General features: G+C 41.0%; 2 protein-coding genes across 3 annotated transcripts; one reads left to right on the plus strand and one right to left on the minus strand.

The window, feature by feature from the left end:
* The first annotated feature begins 402 nt into the window (after positions 1 to 402).
* Positions 403 to 4,295, plus strand: psmc2 (proteasome 26S subunit, ATPase 2). Its single transcript, XM_044344040.1, has 12 exons — positions 403 to 572; positions 884 to 921; positions 1,023 to 1,104; positions 1,225 to 1,324; positions 1,520 to 1,651; positions 1,756 to 1,828; positions 2,035 to 2,130; positions 2,264 to 2,428; positions 2,518 to 2,605; positions 3,056 to 3,258; positions 3,349 to 3,445; positions 3,996 to 4,295. The coding sequence occupies exons 1-12, from the start codon at positions 503 to 505 to the stop codon at positions 4,151 to 4,153; spliced, it is 1,302 nt and encodes a 433-aa protein (XP_044199975.1). The 5' UTR covers positions 403 to 502; the 3' UTR covers positions 4,154 to 4,295.
* slc26a5 (solute carrier family 26 member 5) lies at positions 4,263 to 20,765 on the minus strand. Of its 2 annotated transcripts, none has more exons than XM_044344024.1 (18): positions 20,622 to 20,765; positions 19,062 to 19,372; positions 17,249 to 17,379; positions 16,905 to 17,015; positions 13,216 to 13,397; positions 12,754 to 12,918; positions 12,383 to 12,618; positions 12,050 to 12,197; positions 10,534 to 10,647; positions 10,321 to 10,398; positions 9,957 to 10,052; positions 8,642 to 8,748; positions 8,400 to 8,469; positions 8,210 to 8,302; positions 7,344 to 7,448; positions 6,638 to 6,844; positions 6,398 to 6,452; positions 4,263 to 5,332 (listed from the first exon to the last, which is right to left on the minus strand). In XM_044344024.1, exons 2-18 carry the CDS (start codon positions 19,241 to 19,243, stop codon positions 5,199 to 5,201), a joined length of 2,214 nt encoding a protein of 737 aa, XP_044199959.1. In that variant the 5' UTR covers positions 19,244 to 19,372; positions 20,622 to 20,765; the 3' UTR covers positions 4,263 to 5,198. The 2 variants fall into 2 exon arrangements, with proteins under 2 accessions (XP_044199959.1, XP_044199960.1); XM_044344025.1 differs by having other exon boundaries at positions 19,062 to 19,375; positions 20,622 to 20,763.
* Positions 20,766 to 22,374: the final 1,609 nt, after the last annotated feature.

The following is a 22,374-nucleotide window of genomic DNA, read 5'->3' on the forward strand; positions in this document are numbered from 1 at the left end:
ATTGGCTAAGTACTCCTTGCCTTCTGTGGTTGGGTTGGTTAGGTTTAGGCATGATGAGTGAGATTGGTTAGAATTAGAATAAGAATATCAGGGTAAGCCAATCAGAGGCAGAGTAGGGCAGGTCATGAGTTCGTCATCCTAGGAAAAAAAAATATCGCGATGGGGAACGAGTCTGCTGTCACGCCGCTAAAGAGTCCGTGTTACAGTACAGCGACGGCTCCTCAATACTTCAGTTCCGCTAGATTTATTTTAACTATTGCCTCTTCACAGAAAACCCAGCTATATTAATTGAAAAAATACAATATTCAACGTATATTTATTTTTGGAAATTATAATAAATGTATTGTACATGTAAAGAAAATATTTTTAATGGTGGTACATCCTCAGTTAAACTCCGACCTTTACTTCCTGTAAGCAGAGCACAGCGGCGGAAGTGCAAAGCTGCTGTGTAATTGTGCCGTTTAGCTGTTTTTCTGTGAGGAGCAGTTTATTCAGTTTAAATATGCCGGATTATTTAGGAGAAGACCAAAGGAAGACAAAGGAGGAGGAAAAGGATGACTCACCTATCAGAGGTATATCGAAAAACCAAACTATTCTTTTAAAAAACATTTAACGTGAAATGTTCTTTGCTGAACAGAAGAGTCGTTATTAGCTGCCGAGCTAACGTTAGCTTAGCTCGGTAAAACTAAATTCTCTTATTTTCTACAAGCCAATAAAACTCGTCATTCATTAAATGTAACAAATAATCAAGTTGTTTGCTGTGATAACACTTTACATGAAAGTAGCACCCATGTATGAGATGAATATGTATCAATGGGTAACGTTAGCTAGCGGCCCGCTGACTGATTGCAAACTCATTGGCGTGTTTTCATCTTCAACACAGCTCTGGATGAAGGAGACATCGCTCTGCTGAAAACTTATGTAAGTATGTTCTTACAAAAATTGTGCATCAATTGATTTGTCTTTGAAAACTGTGAAATTTAATTTGCATGATTATTAATTTCACGCTGCTTTAATTTAAGGGTCAAAGTACCTACTCCAGACAGATCAAACAGGTAGAAGATGACATCCAGCAGCTGCTCAAGAAGATCAACGAGCTGACAGGTAGGTGATGTACAAATAAAACCTCATGTTTTTAGTATTACCATGTCTTAGATTTCCTCAGCACAGAGTTGGCTGCAGATGTTATGACTGAGTGCTGGTTGTGTGTTGTGGCTCTGATAGGCATCAAGGAGTCAGACACAGGCCTGGCCCCACCAGCTCTATGGGATCTGGCAGCTGACAAACAGACTCTGCAGAGTGAACAGCCGCTGCAGGTGGCAAGGTAAAGTAAGCTGGGTGATAGTGACAGAATGAAATATTGCACTGTTTTTGACTAATTACTAATAATTTGGCAATATTTTAGTTGAGCTTTAGAGCTTTCTGTACAAGCTTCAAGGTGATAGAGCTTCTGAGAAAAAATAAGCAATTTTCAATGTGGATGTGTGTATCTAAGCAGTTTATTGATTACTCTTAACAGATGCACAAAGATCATCAATGCAGACTCCGAGGATCCCAAATACATCATCAATGTCAAACAATTTGCCAAGTTTGTGGTGGACCTGAGCGATCAGGTGGCCCCAACTGACATTGAGGAGGGCATGAGAGTCGGGTGAGGCAGAATTACTATTTAAATGTGTTGAATAGTATTTAAAAGCAATTTTCTGATAAATATCTGTTTTTAAAACTCTGCTTACATCCTTTCTGTTGTTCCAGCGTGGACAGAAACAAGTATCAGATCCACATTCCTCTGCCCCCGAAAATTGACCCAACTGTCACCATGATGCAGGTATGAAGACACCAGGAGACTTTGTTAAAAACACAAAACAATCTCTGAGCTAATTATATATTTTGTAATAAAATAAAATTGGTAAATAGGGAACTTAGTTTATGGGACTTTTACTACAAATACATGAAAAATTGCAACATTGACACTGTAATTTCCAAAATGAGATTTCTCAGCTCGAGTAATGACTCTTTGTTGTCATGTTGTAGGTGGAGGAGAAGCCTGATGTGACCTACAGTGATGTCGGTGGATGTAAGGAGCAGATTGAAAAGCTGAGAGAAGTGGTGGAGACCCCCCTGCTCCATGTGAGTGCTCACAAATGCTCTGGATCCATTTTTCTAGTCACAGAAGCTCCTCAGACTCAGTTGAAATGTTCATTAAGCCATCAGACTCCTCCTCTTGAGCATAATGATGCTTTTCTCTGATTTCTCTCACCAGCCCGAGAGGTTTGTCAATCTGGGTATTGAGCCTCCAAAAGGCGTGCTGCTGTTCGGGCCTCCCGGCACAGGAAAGACTCTGTGTGCCCGCGCTGTGGCCAACCGGACAGACGCCTGCTTCATCAGAGTCATCGGCTCTGAGCTGGTGCAGAAGTATGTGGGAGAGGTGAGTATGCAGAAGAGAGAAGTGGTTTTAAACTGAGAGAGTGCTGGTAAATTTCAACACTGACTTTCCCTTCCTGTTTGTGTCTCCAGGGAGCCAGGATGGTGCGTGAGCTGTTCGAGATGGCCAGGACTAAGAAGGCCTGTCTTATCTTCTTTGATGAAATCGACGCCATCGGAGGTAAGGCTCGTCTCACACTCCCGCTCTGTTATATGTCAGTTTCATTTACAGTACATTTTCACATAAAATATTTTAAATCATGTTCACATGAGGGCGACATCCAGAGAACTGAGATATTTGTTGAGATCATTGGTGATTCTAATCTCATAGAACAGAATCAGATTGATCATTTAAATTACAATTCCATTTTCTATTTACCCACAACAGCCAGATTTTTATCTTTTTTTTTTAATAATTCAGCCAGTTTTTGTGCACCATTTCCTCTTTTGTGTACAGTTTTTGTCTTCTGTACTATCCTGAAATACTGAATGTTACCTCTAAAATGCAGTGTAATGACACTAAGCAGAATTGTGGGAAATCCTCATATAACGCGTCCCATTAGGCCAGATGTTAAGACAACTAAACCAGCTTTGTGATTCCTGCCCTCAACTTTGTTTTTGAACCTACCAGGTGCTCGTTTCGACGACGGCGCCGGTGGAGACAACGAGGTCCAGAGAACCATGCTGGAGCTCATCAACCAACTGGATGGCTTCGACCCTCGCGGCAACATCAAAGTGCTGATGGCCACCAACAGACCAGACACACTGGACCCGGCCCTGATGAGACCCGGACGTCTGGACAGGAAGATCGAGTTCAGCCTGCCTGACCTGGAGGTGAGCACTTTGTCATGCAGAATGTTTTCGCTCATCTCTACTCGCATGTACGTGTTCTTTTCCTCACCCCGTGTTCGTTCTGTGTTTCAGGGACGCACACACATCTTCAAGATCCATGCCCGCTCTATGAGTGTGGAGAGAGACATTCGCTTTGAGCTGCTGGCTCGTCTCTGTCCCAACAGCACCGGTAAGACTGACACAACAGCATCCAGTATCTGTTTCGTGTCACCTGTCCTCTAAAGTCTTTGTGTTTGACCTCTCTCACATCTGCTGCCTCATCTGTTTACTTCTTAAAATAGCCTCTTTATCTCTGCAGCTCTGTTTTACATGAGTTTACCTCACATACCGTCCTAAAAACGATCATTCTAGGCTCACAGGAACATTTATAAGCTTTTTATGAAGTTTGTGATTCTTCCTTAGTTGCTGCTGATGTGTTAATTGACTCCCAGTTAGGCTGCACAAGAGTTTAAATTTGCCTTCAATGTTTTGCTCACTGCTGTAGTACTTATGTGTGGCCATAAGGATGCAGTGTAACAACATTCTATCGCTGTCCAAATTAAAAACCAGGCATCTCCAAATTTGGTGATTTTTTTTGCTATTTTCATTAACCCTTACAGAAGGGTGAAGTGTTCCCTTATTGGTTGATAAAGTTACCATACTCACTAAACTAAACAAACCATTTTATAACCTGTTGGATCAGCTGAATAAGAATCTGGATGTCATGTGTTTCCTGCCAGGCGCTGAGATCCGCAGCGTGTGCACAGAGGCCGGCATGTTCGCCATCAGAGCTCGCAGGAAGATCGCCACAGAGAAAGACTTCCTGGAGGCCGTCAACAAGGTCATCAAGTCCTACGCCAAGTTCAGTGCCACCCCCAGATACATGACCTACAACTAAAGAGTGCGTGTGCGTGCGCGTGTGAGAGTGTGTGTTTCCTCTTTTGGCTTTTTACTTTCAGAAGAAGGAGAGTCAAAAAAAAATACTGTCCTTTTTTTGTTGTCACCTGTACACTTAAAAATAAAGTTTATTCCAAACCGGAGTCTCAATCCATGTTTGAATATTGTAAAATAACCACATGGAAAAGTTTTTAAAGGCATCCCGTGTTATTCAGTAACAGCACAACTAAAGCTTTTCAAAAATAAGAAAACACCCAGCATACTAACATGACAGTTAGTACAATAATGCATCAGTGTCGCACTCAAGACAGCAATGCAAACGTAGCCACTATAGTAACAACATATATGACACTTCAGGTTGACCAGTGATGGTGCTTCTGCAGGTTTAAATACATAATTCCACAGAAATACAGCTGAAAATATAACACTCATCCATCAGTACACAATGTCTCAGTAACTAGAAACAATAAAAGGACATAATCTCAGTAACCAGCATGATATAAGAGAGGCAGTTTCTACCAAGTTTCCACCGCAAACTGGACTCTTCCAGAAATCATTCGACATGATTATTTGGAGAAGAGCAGCAGCAGCAGTTCACTTTAAAACTTGCTTCTCCCAGCAAAACAGTGAGAACACTTAAAAGAACTACAAAAATACATTAAAAGTGCAACTCTAAAACAATCCCCTCCCAGCATGTACTGCCAGAGAGGATCCACAGTTAGAATAAGGCTGTAGGAATGTCAGCTGGAAATTCAATCCTGAATTTCTGATTGGATAAAACCCTCCTGTCTCTCTGCTTTGGGCACTTAAAATTTAAACAAACTCGCCAGCCTTTGGAGTGCTTCATGAAAGAAGAAGAACATCCAGCACAGCTATAAGTACCCCTCTATTCAATATGAATGATTGCTCAGTTCATCTCCGCTGTGCTGTGCCGGTGGATCACGCATGGAGACGGGATCGCAGCTCCTCCGGGGCCGGTGCGGTGTCTCCCAAGACCTGCTGTGCAGGTCGGGACGCGTGAGCTGTCGTTCCCCTGTCGGCTGGGTTCATTGGTTTTGGCATCTGGTGGGCTGGGAGTGTTGGCAGTGCAGCACGGCGTCATGGACGGTGGGGAACATCATCTCTGTGGTCATGAACCCTGAGAAGAACTGTAAGGTGTCCAGCTCAGACAGAAGACCTCCTGGTAGATCAAAGCAGAGACACAAGATCAGACAGAGCAGAAACACACTGAGCTCATTTTACTCCAATATTCCAATTAAATACATTCCTATTCACAGATAGAACAACCTGCCAGGAAAATGCATGAAGATTCACCATCACCAGCTGATTCCACTTACAAGAATCAATTCTATTTTTAATACAAGTCGACTCTAATAGTACAATACTGCTGTGGAGGAGCTAGAGAACCTCGCTAATGGTAATAAAGACATTAATATATCGATATTTAATTGTAAAATATATGAGATTCACAGAATTGTGTCCATTAACAGATCAATTCATTGACAAATTGCATGTAACTGAGGCTTCTTATGCACTAATACAGTCCAATACAGCTTTAAATCCTACATCTACATTAAGTTTATAATGTTTGGTTTTGTTTTTAAGAGGTGTTGAGTCAACTTTATGGTCATTTTAGAGGCAGTCATTTGTGCTGCTGTTGTGTGATACTGAGAGATGTTTCTACTATTTTGTAAATGAGATGAACAAAATAACTTCTCTTAAACAGTTTGAACAAAAACTGAACATTTACAACCTTCATAAAAGGTATTAATCGCAAATCTGTTGGATTTGTTTTACGTTGTGTACCTAACACACTGGCAACTTGACTAAGACTAACAAAACCTTTCTTGATCACCCATATATCATTAAGCTATAAACAAATTTGAGTTTGTGCAGGCAGAAATGAAGTAAACATGAAAGAAGCTAAATGTTTCCACATTAGCAGTTTAATCGAGGTGTAATCCAGGAATCTTAAAGGATAAACTTGCTCTTATTGTCCACAAACACACCCTAGTTTATTTTAAGGCAATCCTGCATACACTATAGCAAGTTGCACTAAACTGCAGCTGTAAATATTTGGGACCGGTTTGTAAATTCTTCTGTTGGAACCAGGAAGTTTGGAGCTGATCACCACAGGCCGGGGTAGAGAAGTTGGAAAGTACTGAGAGACTTAATGGATTTTTTCTCTTTTCATGAGATTTGTTGTCAATATGGAAAAACACAACGAGTCATCATGATTACTTACTGCTGCAGCCGGCAATGACCACTCGAACATCCACAGCTGCGTACTCCTTGATGACCTGCAGAGACAAACACTGACTTACTGACTGTGGTAAAATCACATGAAGGTCTACAACGTAACTTTTCCTACAAACAAAACTGACACTGTAGCAGCACAGGGATGAAACGTTGAGAACATTAACCTCCTCTGAACATGTATAAGTCATTCTGATGAAGTTAATATTGGAAAAAAAAAAGAAAGAACCTGTTTGATGGCTTTGGCTCCGACAGAGTCGATGAAAGTGGCGGGCGTCCAGTCCAGGATGATGGAGTGAACGGGGCTGAGAGGTTCAAAGAAGACGACCTCCTCTGAGTCCGACTCGCTGTGTCTGTCCTCCAGCTGGCCGTTCCTCTGCTCCTCCGCCGTGTGGTTATAGGACAAAACCTCATGAGTCACACCCTGCTTCTTGTCCTAAAACCAATCAAATGTAGGGAACTTAACGAGCCACACATTACTTCAGCTTAAAAGACAATGTGGTTATTTTTGTGTATTTCTTCATACTACCATTGGGGGGCGCCATCATCAGAAAGTTTCAAATTCAACACATAAGGGCTTTAAATAGATGTAAGTTTTGTACATTTATATTTAACTAACATCCACAGAGTTAAAATGTTTTTTTTCACTTCACAAACACTAAACATGAGGAATCATGGGTTTGAGTCTTGTGAACACTCATCATCTCAATCAGTTGCACAATTTAGTCTGAGTAACATCAACCTCCTCAATGGAGTCTCTCTCTCCCGCCAGGATTTACACAATCCTCTACACGACTGACGCACGAATGCAAACGTGCAGCATGTTGCATGTTTACACTGTCAACATAGCTGACAGTGCAAATGTGCAACAAGCAGTCGGGGGGGGGGGGGTGAACACAGTGAGAATGGGTCACACGGGATGACAGTGCACTCACATCAACACGTATCTTCAGTGGAGACTTCTGACTGCCGTTGGCCTTCTCCCTCTGTTTTCTCCGGGCTTTGCGGGTGGCCTGTAAGTGTTCGGGGTTTACACCCGTCTGGAAAGAAGTGGACACGTCAGGGGGAAGCTCCTCAAATACAGCTAAAAAACACCAGAGCTAAGCTTCCTTTCTTCCTCACTTATAGATGTCCAAATTTGAATTTGGAATGAAGTTTAACTATTCATTGCATTATTTTTAGAAGTATTCTCACTTTACTTTTAGTGCCTAAAACCTTTGGGTTTTGGAAGTCTGCACATTCTGTTGAGTTTTTGCATGTTACTCTGACTCCTTTTACAGTGTGTTACATCATGTTACACCTATACAAACAGATCAAGGTTAAAATTCACATCTTTAACAGTCATGAATATAAAGACATTTCTTCTTTACCTTTCTATAAACCTGAAACAGAATCAGCATCACAGCTTTTGTAATTGCTGCTACATGTGATCAGATTTTTCTGTTGACACTGATAACAGAATGATTGATGATTGTGTAAAGCTTTGTGTGCGTGGGAAATAGCTCATTCATAAATCAAGAACAACGAACAATGTGCTCGATGTCAGACTTTTTTTTTTTTCAATTGATGATGCATAAAAGTTTCAACATCTATTTACATTTGTAATCAAAGAGCACAAAAAACTACAACTCTTTTGTCGTAATAATCTCCTTCTACATGTATGTATTTTACCGTCTGTATAGGACCTTATCAGCATACAAATAAAGTTTTAAGTCACTGTTTTCACATGCTTAAACACACACACACACACACACACACACACACACACACACACACACAGAGACACAGTGGCCAGGATTACCTTCTCTTTGAGGGCGTTCACATAAAGGTCACTGTTAGCAAAGTAGATTGAAGAGTTGGAGTGGAAAATCTTAATCCCCTCACATTCAGCCGCCTGGGAACAAAACAAATCACAGACATGCAGCGTTCAGGCCAACAGCTCTTGCTGGGAAATATATACCCTCAAGTGTTTTCTCTCCTCTCAGACTCACCTCTTCATACTCATCCACATCACAGTACAGCCCCGTGCCGGGAACGTAGCCCAGGACGGCACTTTTAGGACTGCGAGACAGAGAGAAAGGTCAGAAGCAAAGTCTTCACATTACAACTTAATCAAATACTTTTTTTTTTTTTTTTTTTTACAAGAAATTCTGCTGTTAGCAGGTGGGAGAGGTCTGGTAAATAATGATGTGATAGTAATAAAAATAAACACACACTCAGGCTGAAAACCAACCTCTGTGTTCTGTAGATGACTGTTAGTATGGCGAATGTGACGGCCACCAGGAGGCCGTAATCCAGCCCCAACAGCACAGACGCTACGAAGGCTACCAGCCAGATGGCCTGAGGGAGAAAAGGGAAGGAACAGAAACACTTTGATATGGATGATAACAGCTGATGGAGAACACAAACAGCTACATCCTCTTTTTCCCCATCTGACAGGGAAAATCATACACACACTCATAATATCACAGGCGTGTGACAGAAGCTCCCGATCATCTCTCTGTCATCACCTCTCATTTGCTTTCAGTAATAACAGCTTCAAAAAACACATTTTAAATCATGTTATGTTTAAATGTACATGGGACGCAATCCAGGATAAAATATGTTGGGTCTAAATGGAGCGACGGGGAACAGAACAATGATTAGATTAAATGTACCATCAGATTCCTTCTGATGTTTGTTTTACGTCACAAGAAAATTGTTTCACACACACAAGAGCTCAAGTACAACACAATAGAGGCAGACAGAGATTTGAGAAGTAGCCTATGAAACACAGATAGTTACATTTTCCTGTTTGTGATATATAAGTAGAGGTCTTCACCAGTCTGAATTTTTTATATACTATTTTTTCCAATCTTGGAGAGGACCAGAGTTGCATCAAAGTTACATCATCTGTCAATGGGCCTTATACAAGAAGCACTGCTTCAAACAGATTGAGTAGCACATTATTAGTCATTTTAGAGAATTTGTGGCATTCACCCTTTTTCTCATAGTTGGAATTTTCTCTCTGGTCTCCTGACCTCTCATACCAGTCATGAACAGACTTTCTCAGGGTGAAATCATAATGACTTCATGTGTTCTACATGTCAGTATTACTTGTAAACAGCTGCCCCAGGATCTTTTTGCAGGTCTCTGTCCAGTAACTTGTGTTGCAGCTGACAGTGTAACATCACCTACTGTAAACTGTAATATTCTCTCACATCTTGAGCACCTCTCATCACGCACCGCTTTGCTTCAGAAAGATGATTTTTAGCATCTAACTTAATGTCAAAGCGTTCACCTCTTTATTTCTGTCGCAGCACAGCGCTGCTGACATGCCCTTGGCAGCTGGATTGATTTGTATTCACCGCATGTAAAAATGCTTCTGTTTCCTTATTAGGCTCTGAAATTCAATGCGACTCACTGACTCGTCTGATGGTATCAGATTGTTGTTTAAAAACAGTCAAAAAGTCAAAAAAAAATGTGGATCCAAGACAGATTGGTCAGATTACATCATCAGGTTCTCAGAGGGTTTTTTTTTAATGTTGTGTTTGATATGACAGACTGACCAGTTCAATCTTGCTGGTCCTCCACAGAGTAGGCATGTCTCTGAACTGTTTAAACATCCCCAGCAGGTTGACCATGATGATAGCCGCCAGCGCGGTCTGAGAAACAGAAGAGAAGAAAAACACTGCATGGTAACAGAGCAGAACAATACAAAAAAGTGAACTGAAAACAATACTCCGGTGATCATTGGGTGAAACATGATGCATTAGCTGATGTAGTGAACTGAACTGTGTATCAGTGGAGCTGTCTGGCACTGTTTGTTCCACAGACAGACGAGATAATAAATTTGTCCCTGCTGCTGCTTTGCCTGTGACGCCGAGCTGCCGGACAGGAAGCTGGGAGCTCTGCGTCATCAGTGTCACCCACCTGAGGGAGCGGCTGGAAGACAAAACCGATGGCCACCACCACCAGCAGCACCACCAGAGACGCCAGCAGCCCTGCAATCTGAATACACACACGCACACAGAGATAACTCTGTCAACATCTATCTTTCATTATCTTTATGATTTTACAACACCAATTTAATAAAGTGAGTAGCTGTAGCGCGAGTATGTGTGTGTGTGTGTGTGTGTGTATTACCTGTGTTTTCCCTCCAGTGCTCTCTTGCACCAGGCTCCTTGACATGGAGCAGGTGATGGCGAAGGTTTGGAAGAAAGAGCTGATGAAGTTACACAGGCCGAGGGCGATCAGCTCCTGAAAGCAGAACAACACACAGGTTTGGTCTCGAAAGCTTCAAATCAGTTTGGTGGAATAAAAATGTGAATCTGCGCTTGTAGGAAGTGAAAAAAAATGTTAATAAAGGAAACCCAAACATCTACAGTTTGTGGGTAAAAGGAGGCAGAACTCAGAGTGAACCCCAGTCAGGTCAATCGTGCCGACCAGTCAACGAGGTCAGGGCGACAGAATTTGACTTCTCGTTTCCAGCCGGTCCAGTGTGTCAGACATCAACATGTGATTTTCCATACCTCATCAGATACAGTGACATACAGCCTGTGATATTTACTGTTTTATATCACATATCCCTGCTTTCAAATCCGTGTGTGACCTGTGTTTACACGCTCTAGTTTGCTTTTCATCGGACAGCCTGAACCAAAACAAACCAAATACCAAGATACAGCGAGGCCAGTTATGTCCACTGTCGCTCAGATCAAACAAAACACACTCAGTACAGTTTACATGCACTTAAGCAACCAGGATACTCAGAGATACCAGGCGACGTTGGTAACTGGAGAATTCATTTACATGCACAGGAGTTACCTGGTTACTGTAAATCTGCTTACACATGCAGCAGGTCGGTCCACAGATTTCTCCTGCATCCATGACCTTATTTGAAAAGCATTACTTACTTATCTTGACTGTATTAATGATAAAAGACGTTGCTGGTGTGTCTGTGTCAGAGCAGACTGACGCCACAGTGAGAGGACAGAATGATAAAGCACAGTTTTTTTTTTCCCTCGTAGCACAAACGTGTCTGAATTTAAATAGACTTCTAGATGCTACTTTCAGTTCAGTTTCAGCTTCCTGTTGAGGCCTCGTTTATCAAAGCATGCATAGAACAGGTTCTGCAGTAAATGCGTGTGTGGGAACTGCCTGTACAAACAAATACAGTGATTAACCAGTGTGTGCACCACAACTTCATGCAATAAACAATGGTACATGTCCCCTGTTCTACATCCATCTGCTCAGTCACATACAAGCTCATTTACATACATTAGTTAAAATGATGTTGTGCCTGTTGTTACCCTATAAATGTTTATAATCTATCCATGACTACTACACGGTTGACAGTGGAGATGGTTTATGTGTGTAATTTAGAATCAGTTTTTCATGATTACACCTGTTTACATCAGATTTAATGTGTAGAAATAAGCATGTGTTGATAAATGAGTCCCCGGGATTAATCTAGCAGAGGAAATCAGGTTTCTCTAATCCTCTACCCTGATTACAGAAAATGAGTTCCTTGTTTATATGAAATCATCCTACTGGAAAATCTGACTGTAATCTGGTTATTTGAGCGCATGTAAACACACCGATTGTCAGGTAAACCAGCTCAACCGATGGCAACGTGCTCAGTTTTTCAGATATCCAGACTCACCTGGTTGCCGTCCACGCTGTAGTTGTGCTTCAGGGCAAAAGTCTTGGCCAGAGAGATGCCCATTGAGAATCCTACAATCGCTATAGTGAAGGAGTCTGTGACCAGATTGGGTAATAAAGAGAACTGTGGCGCAGAAGGAGGGAGAAGCCTGAGAACACATAAAAAAAAAACATATGTAGTACATTCAACCTGGTGTGTCGATATTTTTCTGCTCTGACATGTATTTGTATATGCTTCCCATTTGTAAAACCCATTTGATGATTGAAATACATCTCTCTATATCCCATGATACTCCAGATATCCCAGTAACAAAATGACAATGTGACAGCCTACCCTGTTGGTATGTTCCCAACCACATCCACCTTGTAGTTGTCTGATAACGAAAGGCCGAACGACACGCCCGTCGACACGATGACCACGATAATCTCTCCAGGAATGGGAATGGGCAGTTTCTTCTTGAAGCGCTCGTTGAGGTCTTTGATTACGTACAGGAAGACGAGACACACCAGGCCGAGGATGAGAGTGGTGATGTTGGTGCTGGTGATGTCACTGAGTACCGCCTTGACGCTCTGAGACGAGAGAGGCCGGAAAATGTGACTGTGAGTGGTACATTTTAGTGATCTTGTTTTTTACGTTTACCAATCATACAAAATCAGAACTAGAACTCAATACTGAACTACCAAAAAAAAAGTATTAAAACTCACATAAATGGCAGAGAGAGGCCCACTGAAACGCTGTGTTTTCACCCCCAGCAGGTATTTTAGCTGAGAGACGACGACATGTACAGCTGCTGCTGTGGTGAAGCCTCGCACCAGGGGCTCTGTGAGGTAGATCGCCACAAAGCCAAACCTGAGAAGACCTAGTACAATCTAAAAGAAAAGGAATAAGCAAGATATGAGAAAAGAAGTAAGGGGATAGGAACAATCTACATTACTATGTTTCAAACAAAAACATGAAATCTAGGTGTGGATACATCATCAGAGATTATAGTCTTGCTGCTTTGGGTAAACAGTGATTTCTGAGCGTGAGAAACTAGAACAAGCCCTGAGGATGTGAGCGAGCTGTATCACTTTACTGTGATGATCTTCTCTGTGGGAGTTTAGGGGGCAGATACACCAAATCAACAGCTATGTCCAGCTAAGATGGCTGAGTGTGTGGAGGCTGACCTGGATGATTCCCACCATGGTTGTGAGCATCACGGCCACCTGGACCCTCCTGGCGTCACGAGCCTCCACATCCAGGATAGCAGACATGTTGGAGCCGTTGGCAGGGAGCATGAAAAACATCGAGTCTGGAGCCTCCCTAACCGCAACTCCCCCAATCATCAGACTTATTACTGCAAAGGTGCCTGCAAATCAAACACACATAAACTGTTTGTTTAACTTCATCTGTCAAACACTGTAGCTGAATCATGAGTGTACTTCCCCTTTCTACACTCGGTGCTTTACACACAGGGGCGTCATACCGAGGAGAATTGTGAAACTTAGTAACCAGGGCTCCAATATGGGGAGGGCCCTCAAAAACGCCTGGAATTTAAAGTTTGTTTTTATCTGCAGTTGTGAAATTGTATGTTAATAGCATTCCACTCTCGCAATAGGGTTGACAGAAATAGTTCATCACTAAATGTGGCACTTGTGCTGATGCTGAGAACTCCAGGTGAACTTTGAAGCAATTATGTTATTTTCAAAAAAAAGTAAATTCAGACAGGCACAAAGGAAAAGAAAGAAAACAATTAGGGGGAAAACAGCTGTTGACAAAAAAAATAGTGGTTTAATATTAGTATGTAATGCAGCTAGCTAGCAGTGTTTCATAGTGGTTTAATATTAGTATGTAACGCAGCTAGCTAGCAGTGTTTCATAGTGGTTTAATATTAGTATGTAACGCAGCTTGCTAGCAGTGTTTCATAGTGGTTTAATATTAGTATGTAACGCAGCTTGCTAGCAGTGTTTCATAGTGGTTTAATATTAGTATGTAACGCAGCTTGCTAGCAGTGTTTCATAGTGGTTTAATATTAGTATGTAACGCAGCTTGCTAGCAGTGTTTCATAGTGGTTTAATATTAGTATGTAACGCAGCTTGCTAGCAGTGTTTCATAGTGGTTTAATATTAGTATGTAACGCAGCTAGTTAGCAGTGTTTTATTGTGGTTTAATATTGGTATGTAATGCAGCTAGCTAGCAGTGTTTCATAGTGGTTTTATATTAGTATGTAACGAAGCTAGCAGAGTAAATATAGGGGATACCTTTTTGTATAATTTTGGATTGTGCCTTTTAATCTATAAAGCTTTATCATGATACTTGTATATTGTAACAGACAGGGCTAATACTTGTTGGAAACTAGTTGACTTTAATTCTGCAAATGGAACATGATTCCAGTGGAGTCTTATTCAGTTGTCTTTAATATGAAATACAGTCAGACAGTGATCCTCAGTGTAGAACCCAGAGTAAGATGGCTTTCCACATCTGTCTTATGCTCAGGGTAAAAATTAAGACCTAAAAAAAATGTGATGGAAATAATAATTCACACACTAAGTAAAGTTTGTTGAGAAAAGAGGTATATGCTGAGATTGTGCAGACTTTCTTAAATGCATCACTTCCTGCAGCTATGTTCTGCTACAGCTACATGTGTTTACTTGTTTCAGTTTATTTGCACAGGTGTGACACTGGATGAACAGGCCCCAGATTTTTATCCTACACCACTGGCTGCACAGTACTCTGTGTGTGTGTGTGTGTGTGTGTGTTTGTGACTACACCCTATCATGCCATATCAAGTATCCCTTCGAGGCCAATCTTGAACAGCAGCCCAGTTATTCCCTCTCGCTCTCTGCCAGAAGTTAACGGATCATCATCTCCATGGTAACGTACTATCAGGCTACATGTTGGTTAAAGGGACTCCTTCTTGTTGTTCACATAAAATCAGCTCTTTTGTTTAAAAAGGTTGAGCAGTTTTGGTTTACCATACCCATCTTTCAGATGGACTCAAAGGTTGCAGCTGACAAATGAGATTATTTAGAGCCCTTTATAGGAAAGGAAACAGCCGGATGGGTGAGATGGAAAAGGGAAGGGGGGTCATTTAAGTTTCACAGTCCTGCTGCTCAGGTCGAGAGCACATCAAAACATCTCATAAGCTGGATCAGTGTGTAACGGTGGCTGGCAGTTTGAGGTCATCATAGCATTCTTGGCACTGATCATGGAGAGCAACCTGGCTGTGTGAAAAGGACACCGACTCACTTAAAGACCACCATGGATTTACAATGGGATAAACATTAACAAAGTTAATAATGAGGATGGGATAAAGACACTGCAAGAGTCAATTTCCTGGAAATATTGTGCTGAAGATTGATGGACACTGTTATGAAAAGATGGAGCCGTACTGACGTCATCGCTAGTCCTATCATGTGAGAGAGAAAGCAAAAAAACATAAGAGCAAAGAACAATCTGAGCTGTAACCATGGAACCTATGTAGGCAAACTGACACTCAATCACACAAGTCTGACCGGTGCTCTTTGGGAAGCTGAGACATCTTAAAATCTAACACAATGAAAGCAAGGAATATTCAGATATAAATAAAAGCCTTTTTACAAACCTAGTACACCTTGTTATAAAAGGACAGCTAGATTTCAGCCTGTAGGATATACAGTGTGGGTAGATCAAGCTTGGCTTTGCCTTGAAACATTATTCAAGATGTCTAATTAATCAGTCGCCCACACATACACACACACACACACACACACACACACACAGTCTCTTATCAGTGTTAGCCTTCACTACAGAAAAATGCAGCAGAGCAACACCAAAACCAAACACCACCATCCTTCATCAAACACCATTATGTCTGAATCATGGAGGAACTTCACCTTGGCCTCACTGATTCCCAACTGGACATATCATGCACATAAGAGTGTGTGTGTGCGTGTGAATGTGCAAACCATAAAAGTGAAAAGGCCAATCTTGCCCAATCTTGAACAGCAGCCCAGTTACTCCCTCTCCCTCTCTCTCTCTCTCTCTCTCTCTGCCAGAAGTTAAGGGATCATCATTTCTACAGTAACTTGTTATCAGGCGAATTTTTAGCAAAGGGAAGCTGACTTTTCCTGTTGTTTACTTCACATCAGTTCTTTTGTTTAAAAAAAGGTTGAGCAGATTCGGTTTATCGTGCCCATTAGGCTCAAAGGTCACAGCTGAGATATGAGATGACTTGGAGCTCGTTCAAGGAAAGAAACTATCCGGAGGGGTGAGATGCAGGGGGGGGTGGGGTGGGTGGTCAAGGAAGCGTCACAATCATGCCGCTCACGTCAGCTGAGGGCACGGTTATCACATCTCACACACACACGTTTCCTTCACGTGCCGTCTAAAATACTACATCTTTCATCTGATTATCTCACTTATGAGTCATGAGAAAGTTAATTGAGATGAAAGCGAGAGCTCTCTCTCTGTGTGTGTGTGTGTGTGTGTGTGTGTGTGTGTGTGTGAGAGAGAGAGAGAGAGTGACAGAGACAGTTGGCAGTTTGAACTCATCGCAGCGTGCTTGGCACTGACTGTGGTGAGTATCCTAGCTGTGTGAAAAGGTCACTGCTGACTTAAAGAAAAACAGTCGTTCTTTACAGTATTCATCCATTAATTACCAACAAACTGTGTGATTAGGGAACCACAAAGAATCCTCATCCTAGAGGTATTATGCCAAAGATTGTTCAATGTTTACATGCTGGATTTGCTGTTAGAAAGGGGAAAAAAATGTGACAAATGTTGGGCAAGTGCTAAATCTGATCATCTTAAAATCTATGATCAGATTTAATTGTGCAGAATTTTTACATGACCCAAAAATAAAGCCTCTACAAGAAGCTTTAAGTTTATTCCTCACCTATGGATATGTGTCTGGATGTGCCGAAGAAGGTGTAGAGCAGGACGGGGTAGAACGAGGAGTACAGACCATAAACCGGAGGCACTGCGGCCAGCATAGCATAGGCTAGACCTGTGGGTCAGAAGAGAGGGAGAGGTGCAAATAAACCAAAACAGTCCGAGAAGCCAAGCCATTGCATCAGAGCTACAGAGATACCAAAACAAAGACAGTGTGAAGTCGAAAAGCAGCCCCTCAGGAGTGGGCAGCTGGCCATTCACACCATTTATGTCACTCCAGATGACTAGCTTAGCTCGCGGCTACTGTGTAACACAGCGGTGCCGCTGCTGGGACGGCGGGACGCTGACCTTGAGGGAGCTGCACAACTCCTGTGCTGAGACCTGAGACCACATCTGAGAACAGGTACTGCTTGACCGGATAGGCTGGCAGCCACGTAAGGATAGGCAGGAAGCTCAGAACCGCCGCCTTTGCCGAACACCTACGAAACGAGAGAAGAGGATTGTCAGTTTGTCGTTTTAAATATATGATTCATTCAGACTGTCCGTTCCCCCCCCCCTGGCCGCAATAGAGACCCCTTTGATATGACACACCTGACTCCTTATCACCTGTACACTCATAAAGATAGCACATCTTTATGAGTAAGCACTGACGAGACGGACAGTATTTCATTATTCCTTCCTAAAACAATCAGCATGACTGAGAGGGGAGGTGAGGAGAAATCAAACAATAAAATGGATTAATCATGTCAGACAATGCTGGGACAACACACAGGTTGTTTTTACTTTCATTATTTGACTCCATGAATGAAGAGAGAAGTTTTAAGAGATCGACTGAAGGCTAAAACAAAAACTTAACGTTTATGGAGCCTAAAAACAGGTAGGGAGCATTTCTATATTATGTGAAAATAGTCCTCATGTATTATAACATTTTCACATCATGCACAGGGAGATATTAACTCATTTTTGTCTGTATGGATATTAGGAGGGGGGGGATGCCAAATGGAAAAAAACAGGACACACACACATTAAATAAAAAGTAGAGACCGTCTGCTCTTTAACCTCATCAGTCATTGTTTGGTTTCACATATGAGCACAGAGCCGACACTGTCAACAGTGTTCCGCTGTTCAAATACCCATAAAAGCCAGACGACAGGTGATCTCATCTTATCTCATCTTATGAAAATTTATTAGGTTGAATGTTAAAAATAGATTTATTCTAAGCAGCTTTCCATTCTGAAACCTTCATTGCTTATAGAGATGTGAATATTGATGTTAATTGATTTGTTAAACTCCTCACCGATGAATGAGCCACAAGAAGCAACAAGGAGAGGAGAGAGGAGAGGAAGTGCTGAATTTATTGAGCTATTTTTTTTTGCTAGAGCTGAAACGATTGGTCGATTAGATCATTAGCCAACTGACAGAAAATTACAGGACGACAATTTTTATAATCGATTAGTCCTTAACGTCATCTGACAGTCAACAGCTTCTGCTCTGTTTGATTTATATTCAATATCTCCAGGTTTTAGACTGCTGGTCAGTCAGTCAGAAGTCACTCTTGGCATTTAAAAAGAAAACATTTCAGACATTTTACAGAAACAGTGATTTTTTTTTTTTTTTTAAATGTTTACTGCAGCCCAAGTGGATACTTGACTATACCTGGATTATACTGCACAAACCTGTTCAGAACCATTTCACTCGACCATGTATGCATTAAGGCTGCATCTACTAATTTGTATCTTTGTTGCTTAATTTGTCCTTTCTTTTATTAATCCTTTAAAATGTCAGAAAGTAGTCATGACTGTCCAGGACTATATTCCCTGAAGCCAAGCTGACATCTTCAAATGTCTTGTTTTATCCAAATAACACTCCAAACCCCCAAAGATAAACAATGATCTCAAAACAGAGTCAAATCTGCACATTACATTATCAAAATTGTTTCATCTCAGCTCTAGTGCGCATGTTTTTATTCATCTACACCACTTATCTCCCAGACGCCTGCAGCTTTGCTGTCTTTTAGATCCAATGATATGATCTCCATAGAAACAAATATACTTAATTGTAATATTTCCTGTGCGTGGAGCTATCTACACAGATTCAATGATTTGATCAAGAGCTTTTCAGCAGGGCAAACCCACATGTACGTTTCTCACTCTAGACTCACCGGAACCGCTGCGCCAGCCTCTGTCGGAGGGTGGTGGAGTTCTCTTTGCGGTGGAGAAGCTGAGATTGGATGAAGGCTTCATCGTAGACCGGACGCTCTATCTTGTACATCAGCTGTGTGTCTGCGTCCTCCTGCGCTGCAGCTTCTTCTTGCCTCATAACAGAGGCAGGAAGGCTAGACATGTTGAGTAAAACGTCTCTCACTCCGGTGTCGATTATCTTTCTCTCTGTCTCCTCTGTGTCATTCTTCAGTCCGATACGTCTTCATTCCTTTAAACGGCTCCGACTTTAATCTGTCCGCACTTCCTCTTTCTGCTCGGAGGATGAAAGAAGAAAAGATAGATATTATTCTGCCTGGTTTGCCTTTTTGGTCTACTGCTCTCCTGTAGTAACGAGTGGGAGTGATGATAACCGACAGGCATGCCTGTTTGTGCATTTTTGTGCTGATAAGAGGGACTTCAGTTGGATTTGCGTGCCTGTTACCTTTGAGTAAATGTTTTGTTTTTGCCATATATTTGGTCTTTGGCCAGTTTCTGCAACTACATATGTTCAATTAAATGTAATCTCTCGCTAGGAAAAGTATGCTGTAAAAGATTACGTTGTGAAAAGGTTTGTTTGTACGGCGGGTTACACAGCAGAGGACACAGGGCTTTTGTTACTTGAGAACATTTCTCTCATAAGTCCTGCAAACGCATGCCTTACTATTTATCAAATATCAAAAACAAATACATATATGCAAATCACTCATTCTTTATTGCAGGAATTTTAACTGTCATGTGCATTGCTTAATTAACCCACTTCATTATATTTTGCAGAGACCCAGGAACCCACCACAGCTCCTAAATTGGATTATTATTAGTGGTAACTTAATTAAAAAAATTTTTTTAAGAAGTCACGTGTGACCTAAGGCCACAGGATTATGTAATGATGCAGCATCCAGTTAATGTTGTCTTTCACTGGTGCTAATCTCCATACAAATTTGCAAGTAATCAAATGACCAAAAGGCAACTGACACCTTTGACCTCTAAAGGCTCCTGGGTGTGTTGTATGTGTTATTAAATTATCTCTTTTTGATTTTAAAATTATATCTTTTTAATATAGATCCCTAGTGTAAATTTATATTGACTGATATTAATATCAACTGTTGCCAGAGCAGATATGTCTGACTCAGACGCACTTCACCAAGAATACTGTGATGTTTTTAGTTTTGTGCAATCTTTTTTTTTTTTTTTTTTTTTTTTTTTTGCTCCACAGTGTAACTCAGACTGGACTCATCTCTTTTCTTCCCAGTTCAGTCTCCTCTCTGACGCACAGACAGTTGAGAGGTTCCCGTTTCCTCTCTTTTTCGTTAGCTAGCTAACACGATATTGATAAAGGATGAACAATGACTTAAATGTGGGAGAAATATGATTTTAACAGTGATGTCCAGGTCGGGTTACAGCAGGTACTAGCCACTATCAGAGTGAGTCGACCTCGCTGTGACAGGAGAAGGTTTTTCCTGCCTCTCTTACTCTTGAGGATTAACGCTAAGCCAAAGATGCTATTAAAGACAGACTCTTACCTTCCTGTCGGGATGCTGCCGGCTGAAGGACAGCAAGAAGTTATAAATATGACCTCTTCAGTTGAAGTTTAACAAGGAGCACGTCCTCCGCCGACAGTAGACAGGACACACCAGAGCTGCTCTGTGTGGAAAGATGAATTACTCTGTAGTCAAATTCTTTTCCATCTTCCGGTTTTCAAAGATGGGCGTTGATTCTCACGCATGCGCACTCATCATGCAGCCGGGGTATTTTTGTAGTCCTAACGTACACTCCTCTGAATTTATGGTTTTATGTTTTTTTTATCAGCTATCAGCTAGAATAATACACTGACACTTCTGAGTCTTTTAGGGACATATCAATTCATAAATCAAGAACAATTTGGTTCGTACGCTGTGGCGCTGCCCTGCAGTCAAGTCCTTCAGGACAGAAGTGTTTTATTCCATTTCAGTAATAATCAATATAAATCTCTCTGCTTGTCCTGCTGTTTGCTTGCTATGAGTATGAGTATAGGGCTGCACAGCTGAGGCAAAAAAGACCGGAAAATATTTGGCCTATTCTTTTGGGTGTTTAAAAAAAAATATTTTGTTTGATTTTGTTAAATTGAAAGATTCATAAGTCAAAATGTTTCTCAATAGAAACATGGTTACTAGAATTTTTTTTAATCTTCTTGGTATGGAACGAATAGCTGATATGATGAGAGACATACTAAATACAATTCTGCAATGAAATGGGATCAAGTTTGGAAATGTGTTTCAGTATTTGCAGTTAATACAGACTAGAATATATATATATATATATATATATATATATATATATATATATATATATATATATACATATATATATATACATACTTGTTTTTCTTTTGTTTGTTTTGTTTTTTTTGGGGGGGCGGGGAGGGGGGGGGGGGTTGTTTGTTTGTTTGTTTGTTTTTGTTTTTGTTTTTGTTTTTGTTTAATTAAAAACTCGGTCCTGGTCCAAAAACTCAGTCCTGAGCAGATATAATTTCCTACAAGAAGACATCACTGGACTTTAGAATAAGATTTTACTTGGATGAATGCATGTGATGATACTTTTCTTCAGGTAGTTCACATGTTTGAAGATGCTTGGTCAAGGCAGAATGGATACTGACAATCATTCTCCTCGTCCATCACCACTAATTATAACAGAGAGGATGAAGAGCAGCTATATTAATAATAATTATTATTATAATGCACTATATAATACACAATAATACACACTGCACTTTTTATTCATAGTGAAACTCAAAGAGCTACAGAACACACAACATAAAGAAAATAATAATTATAATAAGAAGAATTAAGATGAAAAAACATTCCTGAATATTAATTCATGAATTAATTAATATTAATTTATGCTACATATGGCAGTGCTTCGCAAAGTGGGGTCTGGGGACCCTCAGGGGTCCTTGAGAGTGTTTCAGGGGGTCTCCAGCAAAAAACAGGAATAATTTATTTTCACTATAATTCCATCCATAAGTAACACAATGACAGAATGTATGACTGTCTTGGTCATTGGTTTCATACACTTTCTGTGATAAAATGGTCTGATTTGTGTCAGTTTAGGGACCTTTGAGGTGAAAAAGTTTGAGAAGCACTGACATTTGGTATACTTGATGTACAGATCCACGAAAAGGTTTGGCTGGATCACCTAAAAACAGAGAACCTGTGTGTGTAGGTCTATGATGAGAGCAGGGTCTGATTACGTTTCTACATTCAGATTAAAGGTCACAGAGTGAGATCTCTGTGTGTC

This window comes from Thunnus albacares, chromosome 23, assembly GCF_914725855.1.
Source record: "Thunnus albacares chromosome 23, fThuAlb1.1, whole genome shotgun sequence".
NCBI classification, from domain to species: domain Eukaryota; kingdom Metazoa; phylum Chordata; class Actinopteri; order Scombriformes; family Scombridae; genus Thunnus; species Thunnus albacares.